This window comes from Electrona antarctica (assembly GCF_951216825.1).
Source record: "Electrona antarctica genome assembly, chromosome: 14".
Lineage (NCBI taxonomy): Eukaryota > Metazoa > Chordata > Actinopteri > Myctophiformes > Myctophidae > Electrona > Electrona antarctica.
Window position 1 is genome coordinate 21,002,292 of NC_136795.1, and position 14,662 is coordinate 21,016,953.

At 44.0% G+C, this 14,662-nt stretch overlaps 1 protein-coding gene across 1 annotated transcript; it reads right to left on the minus strand.

The window, feature by feature from the left end:
• Window positions 1-573: 573 nt before the first annotated feature.
• Window positions 574-14,406, minus strand: nlk1 (nemo-like kinase, type 1). Its single transcript, XM_079521103.1, has 11 exons — window positions 13,000-14,406; window positions 11,933-12,062; window positions 11,763-11,818; window positions 10,863-10,969; window positions 9,968-10,053; window positions 9,499-9,708; window positions 8,706-8,807; window positions 7,615-7,701; window positions 5,425-5,623; window positions 4,807-4,900; window positions 574-4,556 (listed from the first exon to the last, which is right to left on the minus strand). Exons 1-11 carry the CDS (start codon window positions 13,323-13,325, stop codon window positions 4,508-4,510), a joined length of 1,446 nt encoding a protein of 481 aa, XP_079377229.1. The 5' UTR covers window positions 13,326-14,406; the 3' UTR covers window positions 574-4,507.
• Window positions 14,407-14,662: the final 256 nt, after the last annotated feature.

Below are 14,662 nucleotides of genomic sequence, written 5' to 3' on the forward strand. Positions count from 1 at the left end.
TTGGTGATATGTGCACAAACTTTGTGCTACACAAACATTAAATCCCATTGATAATGAATGGACTTTTGAGTGTTTGTGTAAAAAGGAACATTACGTAACACAAACATTGAAGACCACGGTGAGAACGCAAATTCTGATTGACCGGAATGAGCTGATGTACGATGTTGATAAGATCGCCAGGATCGGGTGTGAATTCAGATTTTTTTTCCCCACACGTCTCAATATTTGCCATTGACAATAAAAGGAGAAATTGGGTCAAATGTCTGCCAAATATGACATACATTTGTACGATGACAAGAGCGCCCCTCACTTCACACGGGTGTGATTTGTTTTATAAATGCTTTGGAATAAGTTGAGGTTTAGGCATAGTTTTACAGAGGTTCAGTTTAGGAATAAGGTTAGGTTTAGCCTTATTTTTGAGGGGCACTAGCCCCTCCTATATACATCTTTTTTGTCCTGAACTCTTTGCCATTGACAATGAATAGATATCTTTATTGTCCAAAAAGTAGATTTGAGCTTCCATTGTGAACATAGCACAACTGTATGTGGGTTTTACTCATAAAACACATTGTCTGGTAGTACACACAATGTTACAAAATGAGAACACAGGGCAAGGTTATTTTATCCAGTGTCTATTCTTTTATTCATCATTCACTAATTAAACTCTAAACCTTTTGTTTTTTAAGAAATTCAAGTATTTGTTGGGAACAAGTCAAAAACATCCTCTTGCTAAAACGTCATGACAAAACAGAACATTGGTATTTATATATTTTCATAATAAAACACAAATATCAAGTTTTCCTTCTCATTATCTGAAAACAAAAAAACAAAACGTCTACCTTAGATGACCCGAGTGGCCCGTCCACCCTGCTCTACACAGATCACACCACTTCAATATCTATTGGCAAACTGAACAGACAAGAAGTGAAAGCGGGAGAGAAATATGCACTTAGCTTGATTTATACTTAGTCGTACGACGGTGTCCTGCCCCAGTCTAAAATAGGCCGTCTACTTGCTTGTACATTGTCTATTTTGGCCGTGGGACACCGGTGCACATGCAATTAAAGACTCAGGTGCAAGGAGAGGGGGGGGGGGGTGGAGAGAGGGCAAAAGACCATCTTCAGGCAATCTATATCAAAACGTTACTAGCCTGAATGGTGTTCCAACAACAAATTAAAAACAAAAACAAAATCTAAAATGGGATCACATCAAACATAAAAAAAAAGCTCCAGAATAAACTCATTTCCTAAGATGAATTAAATAAAATTACCACAAAATGCACATTTTTTTCTTTTTTTGAAGTTTTTCGTCAACGTCGACAAACTCGACCATTGCACAGCATTCAAAACCAACCGCTCTCTGTGGGACAATAAATATACACATGCAGAATTTGCAGATATACAAAGTTAAGTATTCTGGCAGTCCCTCCCTATAGTGTCATCTAGTGTTGGGATGACGGCGCTAGCAGTCTGCAATGCATCGCTGACCTATATGTAATATTTTCATACTGTAGCAGTATTGTGAGGTTTCAAGGGTTTAAGAATCAACAGATCAAATTCTGTTCCGTCAGACAGGGTGTGGATGCCCACCATCCTTCCTTTTTGCATTCAGAGATGCACTGATGCAGAGTAAGTTACTCAGCAATATAGACAATTTGGGAAGATTGGACAATTGAATAATCTATATATATATTCCTTTCTCCTCCATTGTAGAGATCCAACATCCTTCCAAGTGTGCAAAAGCTGATAACTCAGGTGACTTTCACTGGATATATCTGCCATTCAATGCGTTTCATTATTGGTATTAAATATCCAACAAGAACACTAAGCTATTGTTTATTTTAGCCTCATTCTCTGCCTGATATACCATGACAGGATCAATATCGGTGCATCCTCCCTGTCTGAGGTTTTCATCATGGCGCCGGAAAGCAAGCCGCCATTGGGCATAGAAATGCCAAATCCTGGACAGTCATGGACGAACTGCAAACGGTGCATGCACGACAGCTGACTGGCAACACCAGTGTGCCCTGGACTTCAATTATGTATTCGTGCGGTTAGAATTCATAGTCTGCAATTGGGACACCTGAGCCTTACCATGAACAGGAACTCAACAAAACAAATATCAAAAAACAAAACAAAAACAGCAGCATTTTTTTTACACCAACATGATCCCTACAGCTCTGCATCTCCCCCGTCGCAAGACTCGTACAGTGGGGTGAAAGCTTAGGAGCCAGAGGTAAAGAACAGTCGATGAGTCCAAAGGAATGACGTCATGTTGCAGTAAAGATAAAAGGGTTCGTTTGTTTTTTTCAGTCCATAGATATGTCCATAAGGTCCCATGTGCACTCCAGACTAACCCTCTCTTTTTGCCCTTTATTGGTTTTGAGGTATAAAGATCTCAGAGCAGAGGGCTGCGTTTTCTACCTTTTTACCAGGTATTATATTTATAATACAGAAAGACAGATGGCCGCGCACACACACACATTTCCACAAACAGTCAATAAATTAGAAAATAAAATAGGAAAACCATGGCCTGCGCAATGCTCCGCCTTGCATTAAATAATAATCCTTGTAACCGTCACAGTCGGAGCCCGACTTTTTCTTTTTCATTGGTTGGGGATTGGTCAGAACAATGCAGTATGGACTAATGTTTGCAGGGCGTTTGTGTTACAGATGAGAAGAGCATAAGTGTTAACCTGAGCCTTCTCTACTTAGTGTCTGGAACATTCATCAAGGTTGACCTTGACCAAAAATTAGGGATGAACTGACACCAGTGTTATGCAGTCTATACCGCCCAAAGTGATCAATCCATTTTACATTCAGACATGCCCAGTTTCTATACTTGACTTATTTCAACAATAGTTAAGATTCCCAAATTACTTCAGCAAAATGTTGTGGACAGGGCCTGGGAGACAGGCATAAGACTTATGTCTTAAGTTAATCATGATCATTTAAAATGTATAAAACATGTGTGGGTGGAGGTACTGTCCTGTGGCCTACTGGCAATGGGCACAGGAAGTGTGTTGCTGATCGGTCCAAATGAGAGAGTAGACTAGACAGACTGAACGGTCTACTTACTACCGAATAAGTTACATAGTCATGACACAGGAAATAAAGTATGACAAAGGCTGTCACAACAACTGAGTTGTTATTAACTTGACCATGTTTTGGTAGTGTTTGGTAATAGATGGCTCGACTCCTGCAGAGCCACACCATTAGAAATAGATGTCATGATCTAAACAGACAATTGGCTCGGATGGAACTCAAACAAGCAGGGGACAAGATGTAAAATGTCCCTGCTTAGTGCTTCCTCTCCCCATGCGTGTACTGGTATCAGTGCATCCCTGTCAAACCTTTATCCATTTCCCCGACTGTACATAGTCTTTGATGCTTGATGAGAAAAAGGTCAGAATTATGTCATTGTCTGGGCTATAATTAGTCGCATTAGCCAATCTTGGCCTGCAACACGATCATGTGTAAATCAGGTATTTAAGGTTAACAGACACTGATCTGGTCGCTGCGACCCGAGGTCTGCTGAGAGGACAAAGTGAGGGATCGGTACCCTGCTTTCCCCCAGGGACTTAACACCCCTGCACGGTAGAAACAGCTACATCTTGGTCTATTGCATCATCGTGCCTGTTGGGACACTTCAAAACGGTTGTCCGGCAGGAAGGCTGAGCTAGAGGAAACAGTGTCACATGCGTGATGTGCGCCGGCGAGATCCATGCTGCATATACAGCGGTGAGAAATGTGCGGGCATCAGCGGAAAGGAGAAAAAACATTAAGTGTCCAGAAGAGATAACATTGTCCTTTATGGGGAATCCGGTGAGATGGGGAGTGTGAGAGAGCAGGTAATGCGGTGATCTGATATGCCATCAAGTTGCTGTTTAGAGAACACTGTTGACTTCCATTATGGTTTTCCGCGAGAACCTACTCCAGTATGTGGATCATTTTTGTGTGGATTTATTTTAAACCATATTGCACATGGCTGGAATGACTTCAAAAATCAACTATGCAAACATTATTCTACTTAAAACAATTAAAATTAATTGTTAATTATTCCTCAACGTCGCCAATATCAACATAGGTGAACGGGAAACCAGTCTAGCACTGGTTTTAGGGAGGTTGCTGCGTTGCACAATTTCTCTTCCTTATCCATGCTCCAGAACTTCAGCAGCATTTTGTTGTTCAGCACCAGAAACACCTGGCTGTAACCCATAGTTTTCATACTTGGATTGGGGGAGGAGGCTTGTCTTTTGTACATTTCACTTCTCGTTCGAAAGAAAAACAACTTCCCTAATTTTTGAAAGAAGAGTAGCGCAGTAGGGTAAGCAGAATTCCACTAGGGGCCGTTTGTACGTCGTCTCTCCACACCTGATCTCCCCCCCAACGTTCCAAAAGACGGCCCCAAAAAACACAAATGTACTTCCTCTGGAGTGTTTCTGTGGCCAATAAATCCGTTCTGAAAACTGCCGTTGCTCCTCTGAACACCCAACAAGTATATTCCTTCATCTCTCCTCCTTCCTGGACACCTTGGAGGAATGCCACGCAGTGGACCTGCAAAGAGGAGGGTAGAGGGAGAGCTGAAGGGTTTGGTCGGGTGGAGACTCATTTGGAGTTCACACAGCAGCACGCAAATTATTATTTTACAATTAGCCATACAAAGGTGTCACGCGTCACTATAGCCGTCTACAAGCCCCAACGCGAGCTTGTAGATATGCAATTTTTTTCCTGCATGCAACACGTAGTATAAATCCGGCTGAAATCAGGCTCATATATGGCAGCGAGACCAAGTCTATCCCCTCACCTGATGAAGGTCTTGAAGGCAGCACTCTGAGGGTTGATGCAGAGTGGCACCTTTTTGCCCTGCTGGTGCTCCGTGATGAAGCGATGGATCAGCTCTGATGAAAGAATGGAAAGGCACACCATTACCCTGCAGTCTGAAAAGCCCATATATAACGTAGGCTTTTCACCCACTAAATAATAGAATAGATACCATAACAAGACTAGAACTGTCGGCTGGGGTGTTGGGTAGTAAATATAAGTAATAAATTACTAATAGTATTATTTTCCCCAATAATGAAGTGCGGGATTAGAATTGCCAAAAAATAATTCAGTTGCTATATACTGTACATAGCAACAAGAATCCCAAACTGCAGTTTCTTCCAGGGGTGAAATGTCCCTTTAACCCATTTTGGGCGGGAACCCCTTTTGGTGTTTTAAACATTATGTTATAATTTAGCTATTGAAAAATAGCAGATCTACAAGCTCATAGCGCGCCACCGAGTGGCGCGCTACGAGCTTGTAGGTCTGTTATTTTTGAAAAATCGTGAAAATATTTATTTCAGAAAACTGTAGGATTTAGAAGATTTTTTTTAAATTTCGAGGTCAGGCCTAAATGGGTTAATGCACGTGGCTCTCCTACCTTTGCCCTGCCACACGGAGAGCAGGCTGTTCTCGTAGCTGTGGCTGAACGGCCGCTCGGCCGGAGGCTCAAAGTCCCGCGTGTACACCCGCCCGCTGGGCACCGAGTAGCAGCACTGGCACATGCAGGTGTGGTAGCGCAGGCGCCCCTCGTCCAGGTAGGGGTGAGAGAGGGCGTCGCTGCCAGAGATCCGCTTGGCCTGTGGTACCATCAGAACAAAGGGTCACAACAAGACAACAAGTCCGCCACTAAAGCTAAACACCTCAATCAACTGAGGACGGACACACACACACACACACACACACACACACACACACACACACACACACACACACACACACACACACACACACACACACACACACACACACACACACACACACACACACACACACACACACACACACACACACACACACACACACACACACACACACACACACACACACACACACACACACACACACACACACACACACACACACACACACACACTCCTGTGCAGCAAATTGTCTCTTGTCAGGTGGATAGTGGAAACCTCCTATGTCCAAAACTGTTACTTTCAGTATAAAAGAAACTTTCAGTATAAAAAAACAAACGTAGCAGATCACAAGCTCAAAATGAGTCTCTTCGCGCTACATTTTTAGCTTGTATATCTGTAACTACTGAGGCGTTCATTTACGTAAAAACACAAAAAAATCTAAATATGGAAATAAATGGTTTCTGTCCAACAGCAACGGAATAAACCAGAAAGTCTTTAATCATCAAATCAAGATGTGTGAGGCAGTCTGCGGTTTTCTGTCAGAAGCTCTGGCACTAGCAGCTCATTGGTGCATGCACCGGCCGACCCAGGGCTAAAATGATTGACAGACAGGTCTAACCAATCCGAAAGAGAGGCACCCCGATTTGTTCAACACAAGTGGTCACGTACTCTATTTCTAGACCAATGACAGAATAGTTTTGGAAGCAGACTGTGGCCCCTTCTATAGAGACCATTGTTAGCAGTCTGAATATAATAAAATGTTTCCAAATAAAAATAAACAATCTTTCTGTTTTATGAACACAAGGCTGCTGTACTTTATACCTCATACTAAGCATTTAAAGTATGAGGTATTAAGTACAGCTTTTTTTTTGGAATGTTGCCACTACTGTTGGAGCAGCGATAAACTACACAGGTTCATCCCGATGTTCTGGGCATCTTTGTAATGTTAGAGTTAGTAAAAAGCAGGTAAAAAGAGTAACGTTTGAGGCAGACTAACATCAGTCACTCTACACTCTACAGTGTAGTAGAAGAGGTGCGGGTTTACCCCGCAGCTATGTTGACTCTGTCTACAGGAAATACATACGCTGCGACCATGAGACCCGTTTCTGAATTTGTCTATATCAGCTGAGATGTTGCATATATAGAAGCATTTCTGGTATTCATCCAGACACAATGAGAAAATGATCTGTAATTTCTATTTCAAATACAATACACTACGATACACAGATCTATTTATATTCATAATGCACATACGTGAAATGTGCTCTGCATTTTCCCATCCCAACTAATTAGGATGAGTAGTCAGTGGATGCTAATACTACAGAGCCCGGAGAGCAGATAGGGATAAGTGTCTTGCTCAAGGACACTTCAACAATAGACTGGGCGAACCAGTGACCTTCCGATTCCCAAGCGGCCTCTCTCTATCCATCCACTCAGCTACTATTGCCATCGTATGGAGAAGAATATCGTTAGTGTCGGGCAGAAACTTCTCATCTCCATATTCTAACATTTTGTTTTTTGATTAATGCCCTACGACGTGATCATACTACAGCATCAAAAGTAGCAGATCGAAATGCGGCGCAAAGCAACCTGCTACTTTTGCAATTTTTTTATTTGAATCCTGAAAAGTATGATTTGGGCCTGGGCCGTGGCTCAGCGGTCCAGGCACCTTGGCCGGTAGTCCAGGTCTGGCACTTCCTGTGAGTCTACTGTCTATCCCTCTATACAAATAAAATAAATAAAATAAAGACGAAAGGCACAAAAAAACATTTAAAAAAAAAGAAGAAAAGTACAATTTGGACATACGTTTCCACCCGACAGAGATGAACGATATGGTGCTTAAGTGATTAAACAGTCCACACTGCTGGAACTCTCCCCAGCATCAAATAGCAACAATGGACCAAACAGTTAGTTCTGTGAGCACTCACCGGATCAAAGACCAGCATGCGACATAGCAGGTGAATAGCCTCGTGTGTGGCACCATCAGAGAGCATGTAGAGCACAGACAGTGACGGCTGGGAGGAAGACGACGAGAAAAAGACCATCAGTTGATTGTTTTTCACCATCAGCTAGAGAATCTTAGACTCGGATTTTAAGATCACAATTCGATGTACTTTTCCTTCTTTTTTTAACCAGTATGTGCACTCTTCACATCAAACAGGCGCCATTAACTCATTATACTGCTAGAACTAGTCTGTAGTCCCTTCCCTGCAGCGGCCGTGCAGCCAGATGTTTTACTCTGAAGACCCCAAAATTAACCGGAAAACCGCAAAATTGTCTAAAGCTAATTTGGCCACCGTCTTTGTACAAGTCATCCGAAGGGTTAATATTGTAACCGCGAGGTAGCAACGATTTAGTATTAATCCGCTAACATCAACGTTCTGATCAAACACCTCAATCCGAGAAAGGATTCAGAGAAAAAAGGGGTTGTAAGACTGCAGTTGGATAAAGTGGGTGAAAACATTGTTTGAAGCAGTGGTTCCCAAAGTGGGGTCCAGGGCAGCCCGAGGGATCCTTGAGGGAGTTCCAGGGGGTCCCCAGCTATGATAGTTTGGAACCAAATGGACCCTTATGGGTCTGTAACTCTGAGAGTGTACTAAATGGACCCCAACGGGTCCATTTGGTTCCATTTTGTACAGTCTCGTTCAAAATATGAACGCTTTTTGGATCATATATCGTATAAATTAAAACGATAGCAATGTAAAGCAAACTATTTATATTATATTTTTTTCCCCGGATTATTTCCGGGGGGTGGGTTTCAGAGTAAAAGCGGCCATGTCTTTCCGGCACACCAGAGCTCCTATTTTGAAGGAATCCCGGTGCTGATTGTGTTAAATGGGGGTCTGTAGATTAATGCATGTCAAACTGGGGGTCCTTGAAATTAAACGGGTTGAGAATCGCTGCTAGAGCCGTAAAAATCTTCTCTTGTGGGTCCCTGGCATATCTCTTCAAATGGGGGTCCGCGGGCTAATAAATGTCAATGTGGAGGTCCTTGACATGAAAAGGTTTGGGGACTTACCGGTTTGTGAGGTCCCCTTAGGATGTGGGCCCTGGCCCCCTCACAGGCCGAGGCCATGGCAGAGAGAGGAGGGGTGCCCAGCAGGTCTGTGATTAGGTCCAACTACAACAGCAGGGAGGACAACAACATCCAAATGAAATGCAGCCAACAAACAGTGTCAAGCCACTTTAGCACACTCTGGTGGACATAATGACACAGGGTTCTCACTCAAAAATAAATTATGTTTTTCCATTATACTGTTAAAAGTTTTCTATAATTACTTTTGTGTTTTAAACTGAAGACTGAATTCGCCAGAAGAAGAAAGAAAATACACATATGATTCTCAATCACATACTACTCTGGAAGGCGACTAGTACTCATGAAGATATTGGGTTCACAATCTCAATACAATTCAATACCAGTCCATACACGGGGATGCACACTGGTCAGCTTGTGTAATACAAACCAGCAGCGTTTGAACGTTACCAACAACCCAGCAAGGTTCATCCTCTTTGGTGCAATAATGTGCTCGGCATGTTCATGGCGGCCAGTCCCTTTCGGTTAGTCAAAAGATATCTTGTGTGCAAATATACGTTTGCCCTAATGGTGGCACTAAAGGAAAGGTCATGAGGTCACCAAAATCAATACAAATCAATACCCTCCTGGGAGCATGAAGGTGCACTGAAAATGTGGGATCCTTACATTATGTGCATCATGCCTATATACAAGCTTGAGACACATTGAGAGCTTGTAGATTGGCTATTTCCGCTAATAAATCAGGCTTTACACCACACGCCGTCTCTGTCCCCATTACCTGCTGGATGGGGCTCTGGGCCTGGAAGAGTATCCGCCGGCCAAGCAACTCAGCGAAAATGCAGCCCACAGACCATACGTCGATGGCTGACCCGTAATGTCGGCTGCCCATCAGCACCTCTGGGGCTCGGTAGTATTGGGTCACCACCTCCTGGGTCATGTGACGCGATGGGTCAGGCTCCTCCACACGTGCCAGTCCAAAGTCACAGATCTGTCCACACAGAAAGACAGAAGGAAGCAACACTTAAGGGGGTTAAGATGTCTCTGGTAGGAATCTACAGAGCATGGTGGCCACGCACCCCATTCGATAACCCAATCAACCCAATTTGGTACCATCAATCATTTATCTAGGCACCACCTTGGGGCCCCTGAGCACACATTAAGAACCATTGCCATAAATAATGAGGCCTTTACCAAATGCTTTCCACTTAAGGATCCAAAATATGTATACACGCTAGAACAAGGGTTACCTTGAGCAGGCAGTTGCTGTTGACCAACAGGTTTCCAGGTTTGATGTCCCTGTGCAGGATCCCAGCAGAGTGAAGGTACTTCAAGCCTGATCCAGAAAGTCAGTAATTATATATCTAATCTCACCACATCACATACATATCATGCATGCATACATTAAATTAGGGCCAAGTACAGGTAATGTTATACTTGTCCAATTATCTAATCGATAATTCAGACAGTCACTTTGAAAAACAGAATGAGTGCAACTGCTAGTTGTGAAAAGGTAGCATTGTTCTTCATCAATAGCCAATAATATATATATATATATTTTATCCCACGATTTTGTAACCCATTTTCACCCGTGTCAATTATCTAATGTGATCCTGGGCTCTACACACCCTCCGCCAACCTAGTCCCCATATATAGGGGACATGGGGAGAGCAACAGACTTGAACTCATGCTTCCTTCATGCCTGAGTGTCCAAGTTGCTCCTTTACAGCTGACAGGGGGAGTTTCCCTGGTTGGACGTAGCGCGTGGAAGGAACACGTTATTCCAACCAGTTCCTTTCCCCTCCATTAGGCGCCCCGGCTGGCCAGGGGGAGGTAGTTTAGAGACCAGGATTTCTGCATGTTTTTTGCGAGGGTACCTACCCTAGGGGACACGGGGAGAACATGCAAACTCCACACACAAAGGCCCTTTCGCCAACCCCGCCTCTGGTATGGGAAACACGCCGCAAGCACCCACAGCATCCCGAGCGGGAATCGAACCCAGGACCTTCTAGCTGTGAGGCGATAGCACTACCAACTGTGCCACCGTGCCCCACCGTGTCAGGGTAGTTCAAATATTAATTTGGGGGGGTCAGGGCCTGAAACGTTTAGGAACCCTTGTCCTATTCCAGCAGGGTGGCCACTCACCTCGAAGGATCTGATAGAGGAAGACCTTGATGTGATCCGTGGTGAGAGGCTGTGGAGACACGATCACCTTGTGCAGGTCACTCTGCATCAACTCTGTAATCACATAGCTGTGGGGTTTCTGAAGTCAAGGCAAAATCTCAGACACAGTGAATGAGGCACTGTATGTATAACAACACTAAATGTTACAATGTTTTCCTCACTGAGGATTGATTTGTAACTTGTGGGCTATGGGTTCTAGTGCCTGTAAGCTCTACCCTGAATATTTCATTATTTAAAAAACAATGAATCAATAGATATTTAAAAAAAAAAAAAAAAATTAAAGGGGAAAAATTCAAGCCAAAATCAATTTTAACAATCATAACTTAGACTAGAGCTTTACAAAATCAACATAACTGCAATGAAATTACAGTTATTAAGCTACGAACTTACATTTGTATTTGACACAAAATAAGTGTCAGTTCAATCTCCTATTCAGTGGCCAGTCTCAGACCACAATGAAGTACTGAATATAGACGAGCGACAAGCAGCTAAATTAAACTAAGGTGATAAAAAAGGAGGACATGACAGGGGAAATTTATGAAAAGGAAACTGGGACAAGGTGTGAGTGAGAAATCTACAAAGGTCTATCTAAAGTCTGACTTGTACTTTGTTATTTGACAGTGTCGTGCGGCAAAACATAGCAGATCTACAAGCTCACAACATGGTGCGATGAGATGTGGCGTTGAGCTCTTAGATATGCCGTGTTGTGCATAAAACGGGTGCAGGTGGTGAATGCAAAATAAATAAATGTACAAGAGTTCACAACATCGGATAAACAAATCCCATGCTTTGTGGGGGGAAAAAAAGTGTCAAAATGGGTGTGTCACTGTGAGTTTGTTCATGCGCATATTTATAGGATACATCTCCTCGAAGCAATCGATCTGTGGAGGCTGCAGGATGTCCAAGGCTGACAGCACCTGAAAAGGTAGAAAGAAGCCACACAATTGCCAATTATGCCAAGTTTGCCAAACCTGTGTTTCATCTAATACAACTCCCCACAGTTCCTTCCGTGTTGTGGAATAATATATTACATTGTCGTGTTTGAAGAAGCACAGCATCCTCAGTTCTCTGAAGACCCTTTTGCAGGAGACCAGGTTCTGGAAGACATTGGGCATCTTCTTCAGGGCGACTTTGCGGCCATCTCTGGGGTCCGTAACTGACCTGCAGAAAATTAGAGAACAGGCCAAAAACACAGCATTATCAAACAACTACTCGTTCAGAAGGAGATCAATTAGCGGTGTCTGGTACATTAGAGGTTTTACTCTGACGTGCCGGTGTGCAGCCTCTTAGCTTCATATGTATCCATTTAAGCTGCAATCGATAACATTTATGGGATAACCAGAATTCGAACCCGGGATGATACAAAAAGTCACTCAAGAGGCAATCCTACGCTTGGCCATGGGAGATATTGTGTTTATGAGATTCAGGCAGCACTACTTGTCAATCATTCTAACATCAGTAACTATTTTTTTCCCCTTCTTTTCAATGTAATGGGTCCCAGACTCCCAGGACCCAGGGGTGGTCTTTTAGATGGGTCCCAGGGACATTTTATGAGTTTAGGACAGTAGGACCCTAGAAGGGCGACATGACTGTGTCCTTTCTCAATTTATTGAGTCTAAGGAGACTATTTGCATCACTGTAAGATACACATCTTGATTAATTAAATAAATAGGACCACAATGGAAACAGTCATCAGGGCATTTTGTGTATCACTTTAGCATGATTGTACAACTGTACTGCAAACTGTTTTTTAACACCAGGTCAAAATGTCTCAAGGAGTAGGGAGAGTAGACCACCTCCAACCACTGCAGATGCACATGCAATATTAGCCCTGGTCCAGTGCTTACAGCGAGTCTCTATCAAGCACTGGACCAGAGCTAATGAAATATTAAAGTAACACTCTGCCATGCACATTGTTTAAAAACAAATACAATAATTGCGTATAAAGAATACACGTAATTTACTGTATATTCAAGCAGGCTCTGAATTCAATTCTACCAAATTGGGTCATTGTATTCAGGACACACGATAACATAAACATACATGCATTAATCTCTTGTACACATAAGGGAGTTACATCGAGGGGAATTGCACTTACCATACAACACCAAATGCGCCATAGCCGATGGGGCGATCGGGCTCCATTTCAGCCGGGCTCGGCACCTCACTGGCCGGGTTGCTGTACGGCTGAGGCACCGCAGCGCCGCCGCCGGCGCTTCCACCGAGGGCGGTCGGGTGGCGAGGCGTCCCCGCCGGGGCCGTGGGTCCAGTGAGACACGGTGTCGCACTGAGGCCCGTGGAAGGTGTTCCAGAGTTCGTGTTGACGCAAAAATACTTGTGGCCCCCCAACTCAGAGGAGCCCCCGGGAAACAGGTTGCCACACACCGCCGTCTGTCGGCCCGTACCACCACCATGGAACGCCATTCTACTTAAAATAAGTCAAAATAAAAAATAAAGTCGTCCGTCCGAGAGCCACACCGAGCAACGCGTTTAATCGTGAATGAGATGCATCTCTCTGATGTGCATGATGATCAAATCTGATTATGTGCATGCATTGGAAGTGTGACATGCACCGGTGTAAACAACCCAGCTCGGTGACACGATGGAGAGATGATCGTACGGGTAATGCGGCTGCACACCATAGATCTGAGACAACTGAGCTACAACCAAGCACATCATCCAGTAGTTACTCAGCCGCCTTTGTGTCTACCATGAACCGGGTTGACCTGCTCTAAGAACCGGGGCTTTGGCAGCTCAGTTCAGTCACTTCCAGTGTTGTGTTGAGGAACAAAACCAACCATCCCCCCGGTGCTGACATCAGTGTACATTTAGTAGTCAACACGAACTCGAATAAAGTTGACCGAACTCACGTTGGGTGTTGGAACACGAGTTGGTGTAAATACATTAAAAAAAGTGTCGTTCACTTGAAGTTAGCTCCCATGCTAACCAGCTGTTCCCTCAGGCTAACAGCCAACAACGACGCCTCAGCTGACCCATATAGCGGCTAACATTAGCTAGCGCTGTGCTGCTGGGTGACCTAGATATTCACCCGGAGAACAGGCGAGGTTCGGAGGCGAGGAAGCGCTCGACGAAACCCGGGGTGACATGGTACGGTGCCAAAGCAAATCAGGAGGCGAGTTGCGAAAAACAACAAGAAAAAAGTGGAAGGGTTGTGGTGCTGTGTAGTCCGTCGTCAGGGAGCTTCTGCAGCAGCTATATGGCTAGCTTTAGCTTCAGCTAGGTCGGTTATAAGGTAGCGGACCAGCTAGCGCCTCCTGCTAGCTCTGTGGTTGGTCGCTAGCTGGCCCATTGTGTCGTACCAAATACACGTCCTTCTTCGTCCGTAGTCTCATTTAAGTGTACACTCCAGGGGCCTTGTCTTGTCTTCTTTTGGTATGTATTCCTGTGTGGGTTGTATTTTTCGCTCGCCGTGTTTTAGGAGTCAGTCAGCTGTAACTCCATGTACACAGCTTCACTCTAGTCTGCTGCACTCAGTAGCGGCTATTACTACTAGTAGCCGTACCTGCTGCTACCACAAGTGTTGCCAGGTTTTGCGAGGGAAACAAGCAACACAACCAAGTCTTTTTTTTGTTTTATTATCTTGAAGCCCAAAATAAGCGAGCCTTTGAGCTTTGGCTTTAAACATAATCCATTGGCTACTTGATCTGCCTTTTTAAGTGGTGCAACCACTTCCTTAAGTGACTATGTGTGTGGCTGGGTGGGTGGCTGGCTGGGTGGGTGCGTCTGAGCACGAAAACAGC

Coding starts and splice junctions, on each gene's coding strand:
- nlk1 (XM_079521103.1), bottom strand. CDS start 13,325: ATGGCGTTCCATGGTGGTGGTACGGGCCGACAGACGGCGGTGTGTGGC. Junction 11,819..11,932: donor GCTTCTTCAAACACGACAAT/GTAATATATTAT, acceptor CTACCTTTTCAG/GTGCTGTCAGCCTTGGACAT. Junction 10,970..11,762: donor ATCGATTGCTTCGAGGAGAT/GTATCCTATAAA, acceptor GAAACCCCACAG/CTATGTGATTACAGAGTTGA.